At 40.7% G+C, this 17,496-nt stretch overlaps 1 protein-coding gene across 1 annotated transcript in view; it reads left to right on the top strand.

Annotated features, from left to right (window-relative positions):
- The first annotated feature begins 16,685 nt into the window (after window positions 1-16,685).
- Window positions 16,686-17,496, top strand: part of COMTD1 (catechol-O-methyltransferase domain containing 1) — a 20,833-nt gene continuing 20,022 nt past the window's right edge. Inside the window, exon 1 of the mRNA XM_018558154.1 lies at window positions 16,686-16,828. Within this exon, the coding sequence (XP_018413656.1) occupies window positions 16,747-16,828 (82 nt within the window). The 5' untranslated portion in view covers window positions 16,686-16,746. The remainder of the gene's footprint in view (window positions 16,829-17,496) is intronic.

The following is a 17,496-nucleotide window of genomic DNA, read 5'->3' as shown; positions in this document are numbered from 1 at the left end:
CTGCAAAACATTGGGAAATGATTCAGAGCAGGACCTTGTCATGGTTAGGGGAAGTGAGAGTTGGAAATGACCATGGCAAGGTAAAGGAAAAATGGGAGGTGCTTATGATTGAAAATAGGAAAGCAGAGCTGGAGGCAGCTTATTGTAGCGGGGGAAGACAGGCGGATTCAGAAGTAATCACAGAGTGGTAGGAAACCAAAGCAGGAGCTAACTATGAAGCAAAAAAATGGGGCAAAAGTTCATATTTTTGTTGTTTTATGAAGCAGCTTATGGGTGCAGCTCCTTCCTTATCAAGACGGAGCAGGGTGTGAATGGGGCTTGGTATATTTACAGTATGAAATGTAAGACAACTATATAATTTATGGTAGTCAAGTGTCAGCCCTGGTTGCTGTAGCACAGAAAGGATAGCATTTGGAGAAGTGCAGAGATAATCAGTAGCTAGAGAGCTTTGTGTTAAAACAGTGCATACAAGTTAAAATGTGATCAGGCTGTAGTACGGACAGAAGAAAGGTGTCAAGGAACTGACTGTGGAAAGTAGAAGGAATGCTGGCAGGGATGTGATTTGGAAAGTTGAAGGAGAAGGTTGACAGAGAATATAGTGTGGAGTGTGGGAGGAGAGATGCCAAAAAACATAGGTTGGACTGTTTGAGGAGGGTTGCTGGAGAATGTATTGTGAGTTGTAGTTAGAGAGCACCGAGAAAACATAGTGTGGATTATGGAGTATAGGGAAAGCCGCCTAAGAATGTAGTGTGGACAGCTGGGGGAGAGCTGTAAGAGATGTTACTGCTGAAAGTGTGGGGAGACCCAAGACAAAAGTTATAGCAGAGACTGGGGAAAGAGCTGTGGTACAGAGATGCAGAGAGTGTATGCTACTCATGCATTAGAATAATTAAATTGTGGAAATTCAAGTATAGCCAGCGAAGACAGCTGCCAAGTATAAATCTACCTCTAGTTCAAAATACATTGCTATGGTTTACCTGAAATAGTGACGTTCGGCCAGGGTGATTTGATTCAAAATCACTTTCAAACCACTGCTTTTCCAACACTGCCATGATAAAAGAAGTCAGCAAATGGGGAAAATTTTGAAATTACTTTAGAACTACTGTGTGTTTTGAATGACACTTTCTTGTGCCAATCATGAAACGAATTACAGCACTAAGCAGGAATATAGAGACTGAGGGCCAGAGCTGAGAAGAACGTATTAGGCTTAAAGTTGAACTGCAGACCGGAAGTTCCATTTTATAAACATCCATAACAATAGTTAAGTACTAATGAACATAACGACTTCTATAGTTTCTTGCTTGCACCATTTTCCCCAAACACTGCAGCAAAAAGGTGCTTCCCTTCTTGTCAGATGCCAGTGTCAAATATGAAGGTTTCTGCAGCCCTCTTCCTCAAGGGAAGACTGGGAACCTTCGGACTAAAGGGCAAAAACAACCAACTGGCCTTTCATGGTAGAGACAGATTTTTGTGGGACATAGAATGTTTACTATGCAAACTGTGCCATGGTGCCCATGTGATTAGTGGGTATGGTAAAAGGTTGGTGTCCCTAAAGGACATGGTTTATTGACATATGGTTTTGCATATTGTAACATCAGTTTCCTTTAGGGTTCTCAGCAACTGGTCACATAACATCTCAGAGCTTTAAAAGGAAGTTGATGCTAGAAAACCACCCTCTACCGGATCCAGTGATTGCAGGTTTGGACAGGAAACAAGTAGCTTTCTAATACCCAGCATGTGTCCTGCTCTGATCGATGTCTGTAGAATTGAATGTCTCCACTCAGGAACACTAGCTCAACATATCTTATTAGTTGGCCCAGGGGACAAATGTGTCCCCTGTCTCTAGCACAGTGCTCCCCTGATCTTTCTGTAATCCTAGCATAATCTTCTAAATGCTTACCATGTACTGCTACCAGAGGAGGGACTGCCTATGTCACCACAGTATTAAAGATCCTCACTTCGGCATCTCATTGATGCTGAGAATGTGTACTGAAAAGCACATGCACAGCACGTAGGCTATTGGTTATTACTGGTACGTGCTGCGCATTTATTTACAGAAAAGAGAGATAACACTATAAATTACTCATAGCAAGACAGTGTTTGAAGGAAACCTTTTGGGCTCTAAAGTTCCACTTTAGTTTTTAGCTATGTATAGAAGCAGGAGGAAGATTTGCTATTATATGAGCATACCTTGGCACTGAATTACCCTGTCAAGCTTAGGCTGGATTTTAATACCTGGTGCTAACAATACATTTTTAGTATTTTTTAATTAATGATCATATTCTGCCTAGTTAGCAATAAAGTCAAAAAGATGCTTTCACAATTTTAAAGATTTCATTATTAAAAAATAAAATCATCAAAATGGCCATGTAGAATACTAATTATCTAAAGATTATTCTTGTAGTTGTTGATCAAAGTATGAACCCTCACAGCGAAAAATGTGTCTCTTAAAGTTCTGACAACATAATAATATAGGACACCGCAAACTATGACGCAAACATAATAATATAGTCAAAAAAGGATGGGTGATAATCCCGTACTAAAGAGTACTTTAATCACTTTTTGGTAATTTCCTTACCTGCAGAAGGCTGACTTTACCTTGCAGATAAAGTAATTGTGAAGAAGAGGTTAAAACATTCAGGCGTGAGATTGAAATCACCCATACAGTTTAGCACTCTGTTTTGGCACAAAATGGTTAAAAGTATCCCAGCTCCATCTGCCAGAAACACATTGAGCGGCTTGTGCCTATTACCAGGCTCGCTGAGTTGCAGTTAGACGTCCATCACCTGAGCAGAGTGCCCAGGTGCTCAGATCGTAATCTGCAGCTGCTCTTAGCTGTGGAGCCCACCTAAACTTGGCTGTGCCTGTAACATCCTTGGACCAGGAGGAAATTTGGTCTGATGTCAGCATAGCAGATGTGAGTTGGACATGGGCTTTGGCTGGGAAACATTGCAAGGTTAACATGGGCAAATGAGCACTCAGTAACTGAGCAGGCCAGGAATACTGATAATCAGAAATGGTTGTCACTAATGAGCTTCTAGCCACATTCCCGATTTGAACTGTCTCTTTTATAATATTTTCCATTCACGAAATTACCTGTTTCAGCATGTAGGTTAGTAAAGGACAATGTATGTAGTTAAATCTAAAAAATAAAACAGATAATATTTTAGGAAATCAATATATTCTCTTTTGGAAATTATTTGAAGATATGGAATTGCCTGTATTGCTGCAGGTGATCATAATAAATTTACATTATAAAATATTCTATTCTTTTTTTTTTGGTCTAATAAAATATATTACATTAGCCCTTACAAGCAGAAGTCTGGTTCTGTGTTAGCAATAAAATGCATCAAAAATCATACTGTTGGTTAAATAACTGAGGGTTATACCTGGCTAGCAAGTTTTCAACAGACAAGGTCCCTACAATAGGAAAAAACATAATGAAAAATTCGTTTGGAAGCTAACTTTACACCACAGTATGAGCTTTGCTTTGTGATAGGAGAAACCTATAAGGAGCTCAGGAGATCATATTTGTTCACTGGTGGACTTCATTCCAAAAGTATGTAATTTCTGAATGCAATCAGTTGCAACAGTGATTGCTTAGGGGTCTGCAGAAAAATTGGTTATTCTTAATAGAAATTGTGGCACCCCCTATCAGCTGGCTGATGCTGAAGGGACCAACAACAAGCCATATTAACAGAAAGGCTCCCTATTCGAAGGGAAACCACTGCCTTATTTTGATTATCTAAGTTGTTTTTTTAGCTCTGCATGACAGGAAGGCCAAGGATAGCTGTTAATGTGTATTGTATATGTTCGGTTTAGCTTACCCTGACTAACCAGAATTCACAAACTCCACAGATACTTAGGCACCTGCATGAGATGCTACAAGGAGCATAACATGGCAGAGTATAATGCATGTAGCTGAATTCTACAAGGAAGGAATTATGAGAAAACATTCTTTAATCTCACCATATAAACAGGTAGAAAGTGTACATAGAAGAAAAGGAAACTTTTAAATTCCTAATTCCCAGAAAACCTTAGTGAGAAATGGAGGACATTCTGCTGTACTGATGAAGAAAAATGCACACAACACAGCTTCCCAGATGAGTCTCTCAAATTCCAGAGCGGCACTTTCAGTTCTATATGTCTTCAGTCCTTCGCCACGAGCAGGACATCACTGGTTCACATACCTATCATATGTTTACTTGTGCCTCTTCCATGCAAACAGCAGGTCATCCATCTCTCTCACTTTAGGCCCCCTGGGGGGAACTTTTGATTCCTAATGCAAAGGCTGCCATATTTGATTGACTCCAATCCAGGTCCTTTAGCATTTGCTGCTTTTCCTAAGGCTGTAACTGATTCTGCGCTCTCAACCTCACTGTAGCCAATGTCAGCCTCTTCCCCTTCTGGTGTGCTGATGTGTGAATCCACACATAATTGTAGTTAACTTGTTACATCACAACATCATCATTATGTTCCTTCTTCAGAGCATGAACGGCAGATATTTCCAACTTGATAATTTAGGTGGTAGTCCCACATCATACCCAGGGTTTCCAACAAGATCGCTTCCTCTATGGGACTCTCACTTCTCCTGGAGAACTAGGGTCTTTCCTTCCTCACATCAGCTCCGTAGAGAAGCCAGACAACAATGCCATACTCTCTCTAGTTGGTAAAAAAAACTGACCACTAACTACGTAGCTATCTCTTATCTCCTATGACCTCTCACCACTCAGGTCTCTACTGAACTGCTTTTTCTCCAGCCAAGAAATTCACCAACTGCAGGTCACTCCTTAAGGGAGATTAACAACATCCCCTTTAGTCCCCCTTAAGATATATCTAATATATATATATATACATCACAGTGTTATCTAGTGTTTTTGCCTGCTCCCCACATGATCCCTGGGCTTACATTGTTAACCTTGCTCACCAGTGAGACTGTGACTGCCGCAGGGAGATTCAGGAGGGCGAGCACTCCCAGTTTCAGGGCTGATACAATCCTGGCAGCAGTGCCTGGGAAAGCAGAGGTGTCTCTCTGTGTCCCCAATCCGCATGGACTGGAGGCAGTAGAGGGGTTTTAGAGTTTTAGAGTGTAATAAAGCCCTAATGTATCCACCTGTCAGCCGTCAGTGATAGCAGTAAAAGCAAATAAAATAATATGAAAATAATAACAAACATAAAAAATTAAAAGACCCCTCACACACTTATATACATACACATACAAGCAGTAGGATACAGGGATGTACTTTAACACTTATTACTCAGCACAGTCACAGGGGGGTATAGAGACAGCCCAGTCCTCTGTCTGTCTGTTCAAATTACATGGAAATTACACAGGGCTTTTGAATGGGCTACCAATGCACCCAGCATGGCCAGAATGCAACTAACCCTTTTTTGGGAAAACAACACATGCCAGTGTGCTGTATCATGCTGCAGCACATGTGCTTTGCCCTGGTGCTTTGGGGTGCCATTCAGAGTGAATACATAGGTCAGGTTAAGGCTAGGGTATGGATTTTAGTAGTTAAAGGGGACTTTGCAGTACACTTAAGCAGTGGGTGTAGGACTTTAAATCTTATATTATGAAGCATGCAATAGGAAGAGTGAAAAACCAAAAACCAATGAATGAACATTCAAAATATCAACTCACAACCGAGTCACAACCGAGCCATGGTGCAGTCTTCTCAAAGATGGAGTCTCCAAGAGAGCTTTAAAAAAGAGGGTTTGACTGTTAGGTTTATTTAGGGGAATGTTTTTTTCACATATGTTTGAAAACACTTATCCAAGTTAAGAACCATTTTGAATTTTTGGACTGTTATCCTTGCTGAGTATTTAAGCAAAACACTTATTTTTCCAGTTTAGGGTACAATGGGAAAGAGTTAGAACCTGTTTCGATTTTGTACTGCTGTCAGCATCACCAGACTAGAATAATCCTAATGTTCTATCCTGATGACAATTATTACTGGGTCAAAAAGAGATGGACAATCCGATATTGTCGCTGTGTCAGGAGTAGAGGGAAGAGCCTCCAACGGGGACACCTGTTTTAGTGAAAGCTTTCAAAGGTGCCGCATTTGCTCCATTAAGACAGATCTCCTCTCATTTTCTATTGTGTCTATAAGACAGAAAACGAGAGGAAATCTGCACATTGCAGATATAGACAGCAATAAATACCTGACAGAGGTTCCAGCATTTCTTCATTCTACTCAAAACTAGAAAAAAAAAGTTTTGGCTGGAGCTCTACTTTTACTCCCAGTAACAAAGATTATATAGTACATAGTACATAGTTATTTCTCTTTCTTCCGTTAATACTTCTTTCACGCTTTGCTGTATGATTTGTAAGGCTATGTTGTTTGGGGCTTGGCATAATTTGTTTTTTTTTTAAAGAAAATTATTTAGGTAGATGATTGTTTTTAGTAAATTATTAAAATAAATGCTAAATAATAATAATCATATAAAAGCCCAGCTGTATTAATCGAACACGGCCACTAGATGGCGGCTACTTCAAAAAAAGTGTGTTTTTGTAAACGGAAAAATGTTAAGATGTTTATTGGCAGGGTATATAAGCCATTGATCATTTAAAACTGCTCTAATCCCTCTGTCCCCTATATCCACTGTGTCCCCAGACTGTGTCAGTTTCATTTACTTATCAGGAAAGAGAAAAAATGGCATATTAGGCTTTGCAAAACTTAACAAGGTTTTTCCACAATTTCCAGTATTGTAAATTCAAAAATCATGACAAAGGTATTAAAATCTATTGTGAAAAAAAAATGATGTAGAACAGTTTTTACATTATTATAGCTCAGTTTTCCCATTCATGATTAGAAGGCTAAAAGGCTCCCCACGAAGTGGGTGGGGTTGATTTATTACCACTTGCTGTCCGGGGCATTTTCTTACTATTTGCGCACACATGATAAAATATAAATGTTTGGCTAGAAAACAGCTTCAGACCCCCAAACAATTATATATGTTCTGAAAGCAGAGTGTAGAATAAAAAAATGCTAGCAATTTTTTATGTTGCACGTTTTTTGGGCAAATGTTTATCAAACCAGTATTTTTAGGAAAAAATTAACTAAATTAAAATTTAGTGCACAGCAACATAATATAATACCCAATTTTTGGTAAAATATGAAAGACGGGGTCACACCGGGTAAATAGATAGCAAACATATCAAGCCTTAAAATTGCATTCACCCGTGAAGCCACAAAAAAAGTAAACACCCAAAATTGCCCATAGGGAACATTTTAAACACTTTTACCGCTCATCAGTTTAGTGCTAAAAGTGATTGACAGCGCTAGAATTATTGCTCTCGCTCCGACGTTCGCTACATGTACGATATGTAACATGTGTAGCGCAATTGTCATTTTCGCACCGAGGCGCACCGACGCGTGTTTGCGTGTGTATGTGCGTGCACATGGGGGGTGGGGGACTTATAAACATTTTGTTTGCATTTTTTTATTTTTATTTTATGTGACTTTCCTTTTTATAATTTTTAAACAATTTATTTATTTATTTATTTATTTTTAAACTAACCCTATTGCTATCACATAGGGAGCTAACAAGCACCCCTATGTAATAGAAGATAGCACCCTATCCTCAGGTCCTCTTTATGGAGACATCAGGGGTCTTTCAGACCCCTAATGTCACCTAGGGACCCCAAAGAAGCTGAGGAAGCAGAGATCTGCTTTCCCAGCTTCATCTCTTGAAGCCGGAGACTGTGTACAGTGACACCGGAAGTGATGTAATACACATCACTTCCGGGTCCGGGACCACTGCGCTCTGCGTCACACCCTGACCAATGTGCTCTGCGCCACACCCAGACCACTGCGCTCTGCGCCACACCCTGACTACTGTGCTCTGCGCCACACCCTGACCACTGCGTTCTGCGTCACACCCTGACCACTGAGCTTTGCGTCACACCCTGACCACTGCCCTTTGCGTCACACCCTGACCTCTGCGCTCTGCGTCACACCCTGACCTCTGCGCTCAGCGTCACACCCTGACCTCTGCGCTCAGCGTCACACCCTGACCTCTGCGCCACACACTGACCACTGTGTCACACCCTGACCTCTGCGTCACACCCTGACCTCAATGCTCTGCGTCACATCCTGACCTCTGCGTCACACTCTGACCTCTGTGCTCTGCGTCACACCCTGACCTGTGCACTGTGCGTCACACCCTGACCTCTGCGCTCTGCGTCACACCCTGACCTCTGCGCTCTGACCTCAGTTCTCTGTGCCACATCCTGACCTCTGCACTCGGCGTCACACCCTGACCTCTGCGCTCTGCGTCACACCCTGACCACTGCGCTCTGCGTCACACCCTGACCTCTGTACTGTGGTACATACTGACCTGTGTACTGTCAGGCTTATTCACATAATATGATGTGTTTTATCTACTTCAATGCTAGTGGACTGTGTGTATTTGAACTAATCACAGTTATGTCCTCGGGGGCTCTGCAGACAGTAGTTTGTGCTTTAGTGCTTACTCAAGCCAGTTAAAGGAAAAAATATTCTTTAGACTAGTATCTAGTAGTTACATTCACTTCAAGCTTGTACGGCTGAAATCAGCTGTACATCGGCTTGCTTCGGCTGGCTACAGAGCATGTTCGGCCGACCCGAAGTGCAGAAGGCGTTCGACTCAGTCGATCCAACATCTGGATTGGCTGAGCCGTACCTCCGGCAGGCTACTCGCTGTTGTTCGGCCTATTCTCATAGGGGCCGAACAGAAGTGAGTGACTAGCCGAATGCCGCCGAGCAGCATTCGGCTCCGGCTATTCTGCCCGATACCTATGTGAAAAAAAGTAGGAAAAAAAAGTAGACAACGATTGGGTGGAGCTAACAGTGACAGCTAGCTCCGCCCAACTGTTTCCTATTGGCTGGGAAATGAACAACAACTAGGTAACCAGGGGATGCCGAACTCTCATTACAATGAGAACTCTGCGGAGCCGGCTCTTTCGCTCCCTCAGGGAATAATTGTTGTCGGCTCCATCTTGACAGCAGCAGTGGCTCTTCTCCAACTTCCTCCAGCTCCTCAGATCTGCTGTGCGGCTGCCTGTGAGTGTGGGCTCCTGACGGCCAGTTCCGCCTAGTTCTCATTGTTACGATAACTTGGGGAACTGTCATTGCAACTGGCCGAAGCCAGCTGTGAGATCACGGCTAGCTCTGCCCAGCTGTCAGTTGCAAGGCTGTCGGCCGTTAGCCCGCTTCGAGTTTCACTTCGGCTCAGTCGAGCGGAAGCATATGCCTTTGGCTCGACTGAGCCGCTCGCCCAGCTTCGGGAGCTGCGCGGTCTATAGTGAATAGCGTGTACAGCAGCCCTTCGTTTCTACTGAACCAAAGAGCTCAGGCAGCCGAAGGATCAGCCGGAGCTACATCAGCACTGACGAAGAGATATGTTCAAATGTAAAAAACAAAATCAAATAAAGTATATCACTATAAAAATGAACCCCTTATGGTGATTATCTGCAGTTAAGCTACAGATTTGTTTTGCACCCTAAATAGTTCATTTTTAGTTTTACCCTCTCATGACATACAGAGTACTCCTTTATCACTGAGAGGGTTATTCACTAAGCTGCCGAAGGGGGGCCGAGTCACTGCACCATGGGCTTCTGGGTTGTACTTGCCCCCTGGGCCAAAAGTTGCCAGTCAGCCCCTGGAATGGAGACACTTCTGACCTATAGAGCGGAAGAAGATGGACCTTCCACTAGGGATTGTATGCCTTGTAAGAAGTGCTATTATTAACAACTAGCATTTTTGGGTATTCCAGCTATATCTATCTACCTCTTCAGTTCAACGTTCCACAATAAATATTTAAAAGACATCCATGGACTCAGGATCTGCTTACTGCTTCAAGACGGTTTATGTGAGTAATTACACCTGGGGACAAGGTTATTTCATCTGGGGGTCCCACTTGTAACCACAAGGCCCAGTTGGGTGGAGGCACTGCCATTACAGGTATGTTACAGTCCCATACTCCCACTTAGCGGAGGCTCAGGATTGTCAAGTTATAATACTTGGTGGGCAGCAGTAGCTGATTGGAGAGGGTCATCTCATATGACACCCCCTCCCCCGATACAGGGCTACAGTTGTATTATTTCTGGATATCTAACTCCAGAAACTCTAAAATTGTTGATGTGTGCATCTTGTGGTGCACCTAGAAATAGCAGAAAGCACAAATGCAACATAATTTGCATGGTCAATACACACAGCAACATATGCGTTGAACATAGGTGTATCATTCCGTAGATACATTCAGTAGTCGTGTTTGCTATGCATGCAAATGTTTCTGCCGGTATGTAACCTTATGGGTTATCACCGCTCCTTTTCATTTTTTTTTGGTAGATCAGGCCCAATGAATGCAGGCAATTCACATCATGGGGCATATTTACAAAGCAGTGAATGTAACTGTCACCAAATATTCACTGGTGATGAATCAAATACTGTAATTTGAACGATGTGTCTGGTAGTTTCACTACAGTGAATGTTAGGTGAATGTCAGATTTACTGTTTTACAAATATTCCCATTTTGTATTCAAAAACTCCAACTTGTGTGAAAACATAGGGCATTTATCTGTTAATCTGCATTCACACATTTTACTTAATCACTGGAAATGTAAAACTTAGTTTTCAATTAAGAGAACAATTATTGTGATACTAATTGCAAAAATATCCCATTTATTCAATCAACTAATTCAGATAAAGACTCGGTTAATGCATTCAGTGCCTTAATTAATTACAGTCAATAAAAAACAAATTATTGAAACACTTCAATGAATTAACACAGTCAAGTCTTCGCGTAATTAACACAAACAAAATGCCACTCAATTATTACAGACATTATGCCAATCAATGATTCTAGGCAGTGCTCCCAGATGTTCCTCCGATGATGCTATAGTGGTACATTTCTTGACATAAACAAACCTCTCTCTACTGCCAACTCTTTTTCTAAATAGAGCCTTTGGTCTAGCTTCCCCCCTTCCCTATTATTTTGTGTCCAATCATGATTGTATATAGTGTTCATCATATGTCATATCCAGCATGCTCCCTCCCTCTGATCTGTGCTTACTCCCCAGCTCTTATTATATATAATGCTTGTGCCCTTAGACCTAAAGGGGTTGGTTTACTGGAGGCAAATAGGCTGTTCACTTTGCAAGGGAATTTGCACTGTCCTTAGTGAATGTGGTGAAAATTGACTTTGCATAAAATACCCAATCCCGTGCATGAAAAAAAACAGTATTTTTGCTTGCACATAACTGGATGATGGAAGTCAGCTTCACCTCATTTACTAATCTAAGGGAAAGTGTCCTTGCAAAGTGCAAATTTACTTTCTAACAAACAGTGTATTTGTGTTTAGCAAATCAACCCCAAAGTAATATAGCCTGGCCCAAGATCAACCCCATCCCCAGACTGGACAATGAATTAGCAACAGCACTTATTAAGCCATGGCTAGTTCCATGAAAAAAAACCTTTCACTATTTTTGTAAATAATACATAACCAAAGTAAATGGTGTATATTACAGCTACCTAAAGTTCGCTTTCACTAAGCTCAAATCCCAACTTTCCCAGCTTTAACATAAGGATAATGATCTTTATTTTCTGTCATGTGATTGCAATGTTTAAATCTCATTAGACTCAGTTGTGTACCGAACATACCTCTCTGGTGCTCCGTACACAGCGGGTAGCCCCTCCCCCTCTCCGACGCCATCACGCTGCTCCTCCCACCGAGCCGACTTAAGCCGCGAGATTCAATTGCCTGGCTTTCATGCAATGAATGCAGAGACCAGAAATAGAGATACTCACCCGCTCTCCATCCTGACGACAAGCCGATTCCTGCTGAACCCTTTTGGAATTACCGCTCTCCATCCTGACTTAAACCTTTCTTCCTGGCAAGTGGTTCCTGCTCCCTCACTATTGCAACCAATGCTGAAGACTGCCACTGGTTCATCCTGTGAGGAAATACACTCTTCATCATACGATTTCTTAAGGGACCGTAATATACAGGGGTACAGGTACTCCTAGAATGAGATCCTAATAGGTTGGACTTGATGGACTAATGTCTTTATTCAACCTCAAATACTATGTAACATCAACTGCCTACTAGACTCTGAGCTTCATCTCATCCTATGTGATACTTTCCTGTCACCTATAGTAACTCCCAACTCCTGCCCTACAAGGATTACACCTGTAATGATTGAGACTGAGGTTACAGCTCTGCTGCTTATCACAAATTGAATCAATACCATTGGAAGCTTCTGAACTGCAAGTATCTGATCTCTCTTAAAAACGTATTTGTCTATGACTAGGACTGTTGTTATAATTATCTTTAATTGAAGTAAAATAACTTCTACAATTCCCTACACTATTAAACTGCCTCTGTGGAAGTGAATGCTCAACGTATTATATCATTATTTACTAGTACATGAACTCTCGTCTTAGTCGGTTAATTGATTTAAAGCCTGACACATTCACTCTGAACATCCGCAGCTGTGATCTATACTGAACATCACAAGTATTGCCTGTATGTTACAAATTGCACAAGCCTTCAAAGGAAATGGATCCAATGGATGTTGCTTCTCATATGGTTGCCTTTAATCAGAGATTGATTGCACACACTCAAAAAGTTAGTGAGCTACAAGTAGAAAACCAGAACCTTAGACTCTTTGGGGTTGATTTACTAACCTTATAAACACGCCACGAACAAGTATACACCTCTGTAGTGTGTTCCCTCCCAGCATGATTTATTGGTGGAATCTAGACACCTTTGTAGTGTGTACACACCCAGCAGGTGTGTTGTGCATGAATTGCAAGGTGATGTTGTGTAAATTAGCTCTATGTTGTGTTGCTTGCGTTGATGAATGCAGGAATGTAAATGCATGAGCTAACCATTTTTGTCTAAACTGTGAAGCAGCATTATATATGCATCATGTGCATGATTTTTCCATATATGGCATTAGTGGAAACATGCTTTTAGAGACTTTCTGGTTGATACGTTTTGCTGTGTTAAAATCACACGCACCTGGTGCGTGCGTGTGTTTTAGGTTAGTAAATCACCCCCTTTATCTCACAAAATCTTACCAACAGAGCTTCTCAGAATGAGTCTCCAGAACCTAAAATTAGCCCCCTGACAACTTAAACAAGGCAAAAGACCAGTGGAAGATTACATCGCTGAGTTCTAAAGTTGGTCCACAGAATCAGAGTGCAATAGCCTCAGTTTAAGGAATCAATTTAGATTGGGGTTGTCTGAGTCCTTAGAAGATGAGATTGCAAGGACTGAGTTACCCACCACTCTGCATACTTTAATCGAAATTCAGCATTTCAATTGATAGACCTTTAGAGAGAAAGAAGGGCTGAGAAGACATCAGGGTTCCCATCCACTCCAATCAGGAGTACTGTCTCTGATCCCATGGTTCCTATGGAGATTTGTTCTGTACGCCACCCCTTTACTCAGGCAGAGAGATTGAGGAGGAAAAGTCAGCAACTGTATTGCCCCATTAAGAAGAATAGTGCTGAGTCACCATTTGTTTTCAAGTTAATAACTACAAATTTGCCAACAACTAATTATTTTTAAATCGATTTCATTTTACATTGGGACCAAAAAAGGATCAACCTTGAAGTCATGGTGGACACAGGAGCTTGTGGCAACTTTATTGATTCACATGTAATTGAGACTAATACAATTTCAGCATTCAAAAAACCCACTAATAAGCCGCCTTATTGATGCCTGTTTCGTAATTTATCTTGATAACATTCTCATCTACTCTAACAACTTAACCGACCATCAGAGGCATGTTAGGTGGGTTCTTTCAAGATTAAGGTTGCACAACCTATACGCAAATCTTGGAAAATACATTTTTGGAGCCACTACCATCTCTTTCCTGGGGTAAATTTTTTCAAACAATGGTATCCACATGCATCAGAGTAAGATTGACTGTATTCTACATTGGCCGACACCACAAACTAGAAAGGCCTTGCAACGATTTCTGGGAAAGGAATCAGCACTTCTTTCTCTTCATCCGGTTGCCTTCTGTTCTCGGTCACTGACTACAGCAGAGATCAACTATCCTATACGTGAAAAAGAATTACTAGCTACTAAAGCCACCTTGGAAAATTGGAGACATTTACTAGAAGGTTCCTCTCTACCCATCATTATTTACTCTGACCACCAAAACCTACAGTACATATAGAGAAGTAAAACCATATCTTCTAGACAAATAAGGTGGGTTCTTTCGCACTGTCCATGTGCACTACCAGACTCTATGGGCATTTCTTGGGCTGAGGCCATGTGGAAGGGTTACATGACATGGCACTCTTGGGCAGAAGAGCGCTGGTGTGGTCACATCCCACAAGACTCTGACGGGGTCAGGTGGTGCAGCCAATTCTGGTTGCTCTATCAGGTTTACGTAACTCGACTGGGCAGTCTGAGGGATCTTGCAGAGCAGGGTTGCCACATAATGGTGGAGCAGTCAATCACTGGAAGAACAGGAGCTCCTTAGCCTTTGCCTCGCTGTCGCTGCTCGACTAAGCCACTGTAACTGGGTATTGGTACGTGGAAGCCAGTAAGAGCAGGCAGGGCAGGTTCCCACTGTCTCTTGATTTGAATGAGAAGCTCATGTTTGCTCAGGGGACGCACATGCAAACTTGGCTCTGGAAATTAGATGGGGGTTTTTACCATCACTTTGCATTTTTAATGACTTGGAAATGATTTAGGGATTAAAGTCAAATTTAGTGCAGTATAACACTCGGGTAGTAAAAAAAAAAAGTACGTTTTTAAAGAGGTCTATACATTAAACCAAAAGACAGACATCTTTGGAGAATGAAAGGACAGACAGTTCTACATGAGCTGTGCTAGTTTCCTATATCTCTCCAAATGGAGAACTGGGGGGGGGTAAGAATACCCAAATTATAAGTGAAGAGACCACAGCAGCAAGCCAGATCTGATGGCATTTCATGTAGAATGCATCTGCTGCTTCTCTCCACTCGCAGCTCCAATTACCCTTATGCTGGAACCAAATCATTACATTTCTATAGCCAATATAGTAATTACATTTCTATTTAAATCACCCCCACAAGGACCGTGTACTGTGATCTACACACACCTTTCTGCTTAGCAGACTTGAGTTTCAGTCCAATGGCAAAAGTTCCAGGCACCATAAATGAAAAATAAGAGATTTCTGTTAATCTTTGAAAATAACACTTTGTTGATATATCTAAAACACCTCATTCACTGTTATTATCCGAGATCAACCATTTAATGATAGCTGTCCTTTAATGCAAATACCAAAATAAATATTTATTATAATAATAATAATAATAATAATAATAATAATAACAGTAATAGAAGATCAACACCTTGTAATAGCAAAATGTATTCTGCAGACTACAGTAGCAACATTATCATGTAAACCTATAATGGGATGATGAATATTTTATTAACCGTTTATATTATAACAATATGACATTTAAATCAAGAAAAATGTGAACTTAAATTATTTATTTCCCAAATATTACATGTAAAGGTTGTAATAAAAACAGCTAAATTCTGTATACATCAGTTTGGCTCCTATTGGTGATATAAGTTAACAAATGTAGAATTCAGGTCCAGATCATGTTTTTCTATTTCAAACTATGAAATAATTTTTCTTAAAGGTAGAAAGTTTGTAGTTTAAGTGATACCCTTTATATATACTTCCTGTATCTATATATAGTTTGTTATATAGTTGATTTATTATACTTTTATTTTATTTATACTTTATGTTTACTATTTATTTAGATATGCTTTATTAATGTATATCTAAACCCAGCAACAAAAATGTAGTGAATTTTAGCTTACCAGTCCTTACATGTATTGGCTGAATTATTTATGTTTTTCCAGCTAAAAACATTTTCCTAGTAACTTTCCTTACTCCTTGTAACTTTCTTTGCACCGAACTAAAACCTCAGATAATGTTTCTCAGCTATCGTCTGTAAACTACCATCCTTTCCATCTTGTCTTAAATTGTATTGTAACTGTAATGTCTTCCTTATACAGTATTGTAAAGTGCTGCACAAACTGTTGGAGTTATATAAATATTGTATAATAATAATAACAACTACAAAACATCTCCCTCTGAATGATGATGAAGAGGAGGAGAGGAGGAGGTGTCCTGTGGTCCCACAACACATCCTGGCATAAAATGGACAACACTGCTGCTCAGTGGAGACTGTGATGAGTGAGTGTTGGAAGTAGAGTACCAGATGAAAATAAAGCAAAATAAAAAGTAAAACAAATAGAAAACGAATGCAGTCACCACATCTAAGTACTAGTAAGCTACAATGTACATTTTTGTTTGGGGGGATACACTTAAAAGATGCAAACGTTCTGTACCTTCTTTATGGCCCTTCCTCTGGCATTATACAATTATATAATGCCTGAGGGAGGAACTTAAGGAAGGTCCCAAAATCCTTGCATATCTAACAGCTTAGATTAGCAAATAAAGTGTTTCACTTAACCAGCAAACTTTTTACATGAGTGGATGGGTAACACTACAAGACTGTACTACTGCTTGGCAAAGGTGTAAGGCTGCATTACTTCAAATGCACCACAAGGTGGCGGCATTACACCATTCTCTTTAAATAAAGAAATACAATGCTTTAATTTCCTGAGTGTCTACTTCCTCTTTGACTGGGTCATGTGACCAGCAAAGCCAATGCAGAGCAGTGAGAGGATGTACATTGACTGCTGCTGTCCTTTGTACCTGCTCCTGGCTGTGCCATCATGCCCCTCTCTGCAGCCACTCGAGATGCTGTGGCTGGGATAGCTGTGTTGGGGGCCACCTTTGCTGCTGGTGTCTACATTGGTGAGTACACTGCACATTGTCAGTCCCAGTGCCCTAAAAACCTTTAACTCCTTATGTCCCAGAGGGGTTTTTAGTTTTAGCAATATGTTAGTTTTGCATCATAACATTTTTCTCTTATAGTCTATCCTATTTATAAACTATGTCTTTTCTGGGTGGTACAGATCGGCATTTACCTTTGTATCAGATGTGGATACAGATATTTTTGTTTGTAGTTTTTTAATTTAAAAAAAGGTGGGAAACATTAAAGCAAAATACATTAGAACAAATACAATACTTTGTTCCCAGGTAGACATACATTTTCACAGTCAGGTATATACAGTGTATCCCAAATTATACCCGACGAAGCCTCTAAAAACGAGCCCTCAGGGGGGAGACCACATGGGGGACTAGAATCAATGTGTAGAAATCAGTAGTGTGGCACTAATTAGTAGCGTTTAAGCAGACTGAAATAGGTGCAGTGACACTGCTCATACAGATAGGACCTCGGAGTTACTGAATCAGTTCATTTAATTGTTGTTTTCATTTGGATTTCTGTTTTGTTTTTTTATTTTATTTTGGAAATATGTGTCACCTGCCTAGCTGTGCAGTGTTGTGTATTGTAGAAGACAGTAAAAACAAAAGTACAAGTCAAATAGTAAACATATATGTATTGATATATATATATATAT

This window comes from Nanorana parkeri, unplaced genomic scaffold (genome assembly GCF_000935625.1).
Source record: "Nanorana parkeri isolate BGI_ZX_2015 unplaced genomic scaffold, ASM93562v1 scaffold322, whole genome shotgun sequence".
NCBI lineage: Eukaryota > Metazoa > Chordata > Amphibia > Anura > Dicroglossidae > Nanorana > Nanorana parkeri.
The sequence above is the reverse complement of the archived record's forward strand: the minus strand, read 5'-3'. Positions and strand labels throughout refer to the sequence as shown.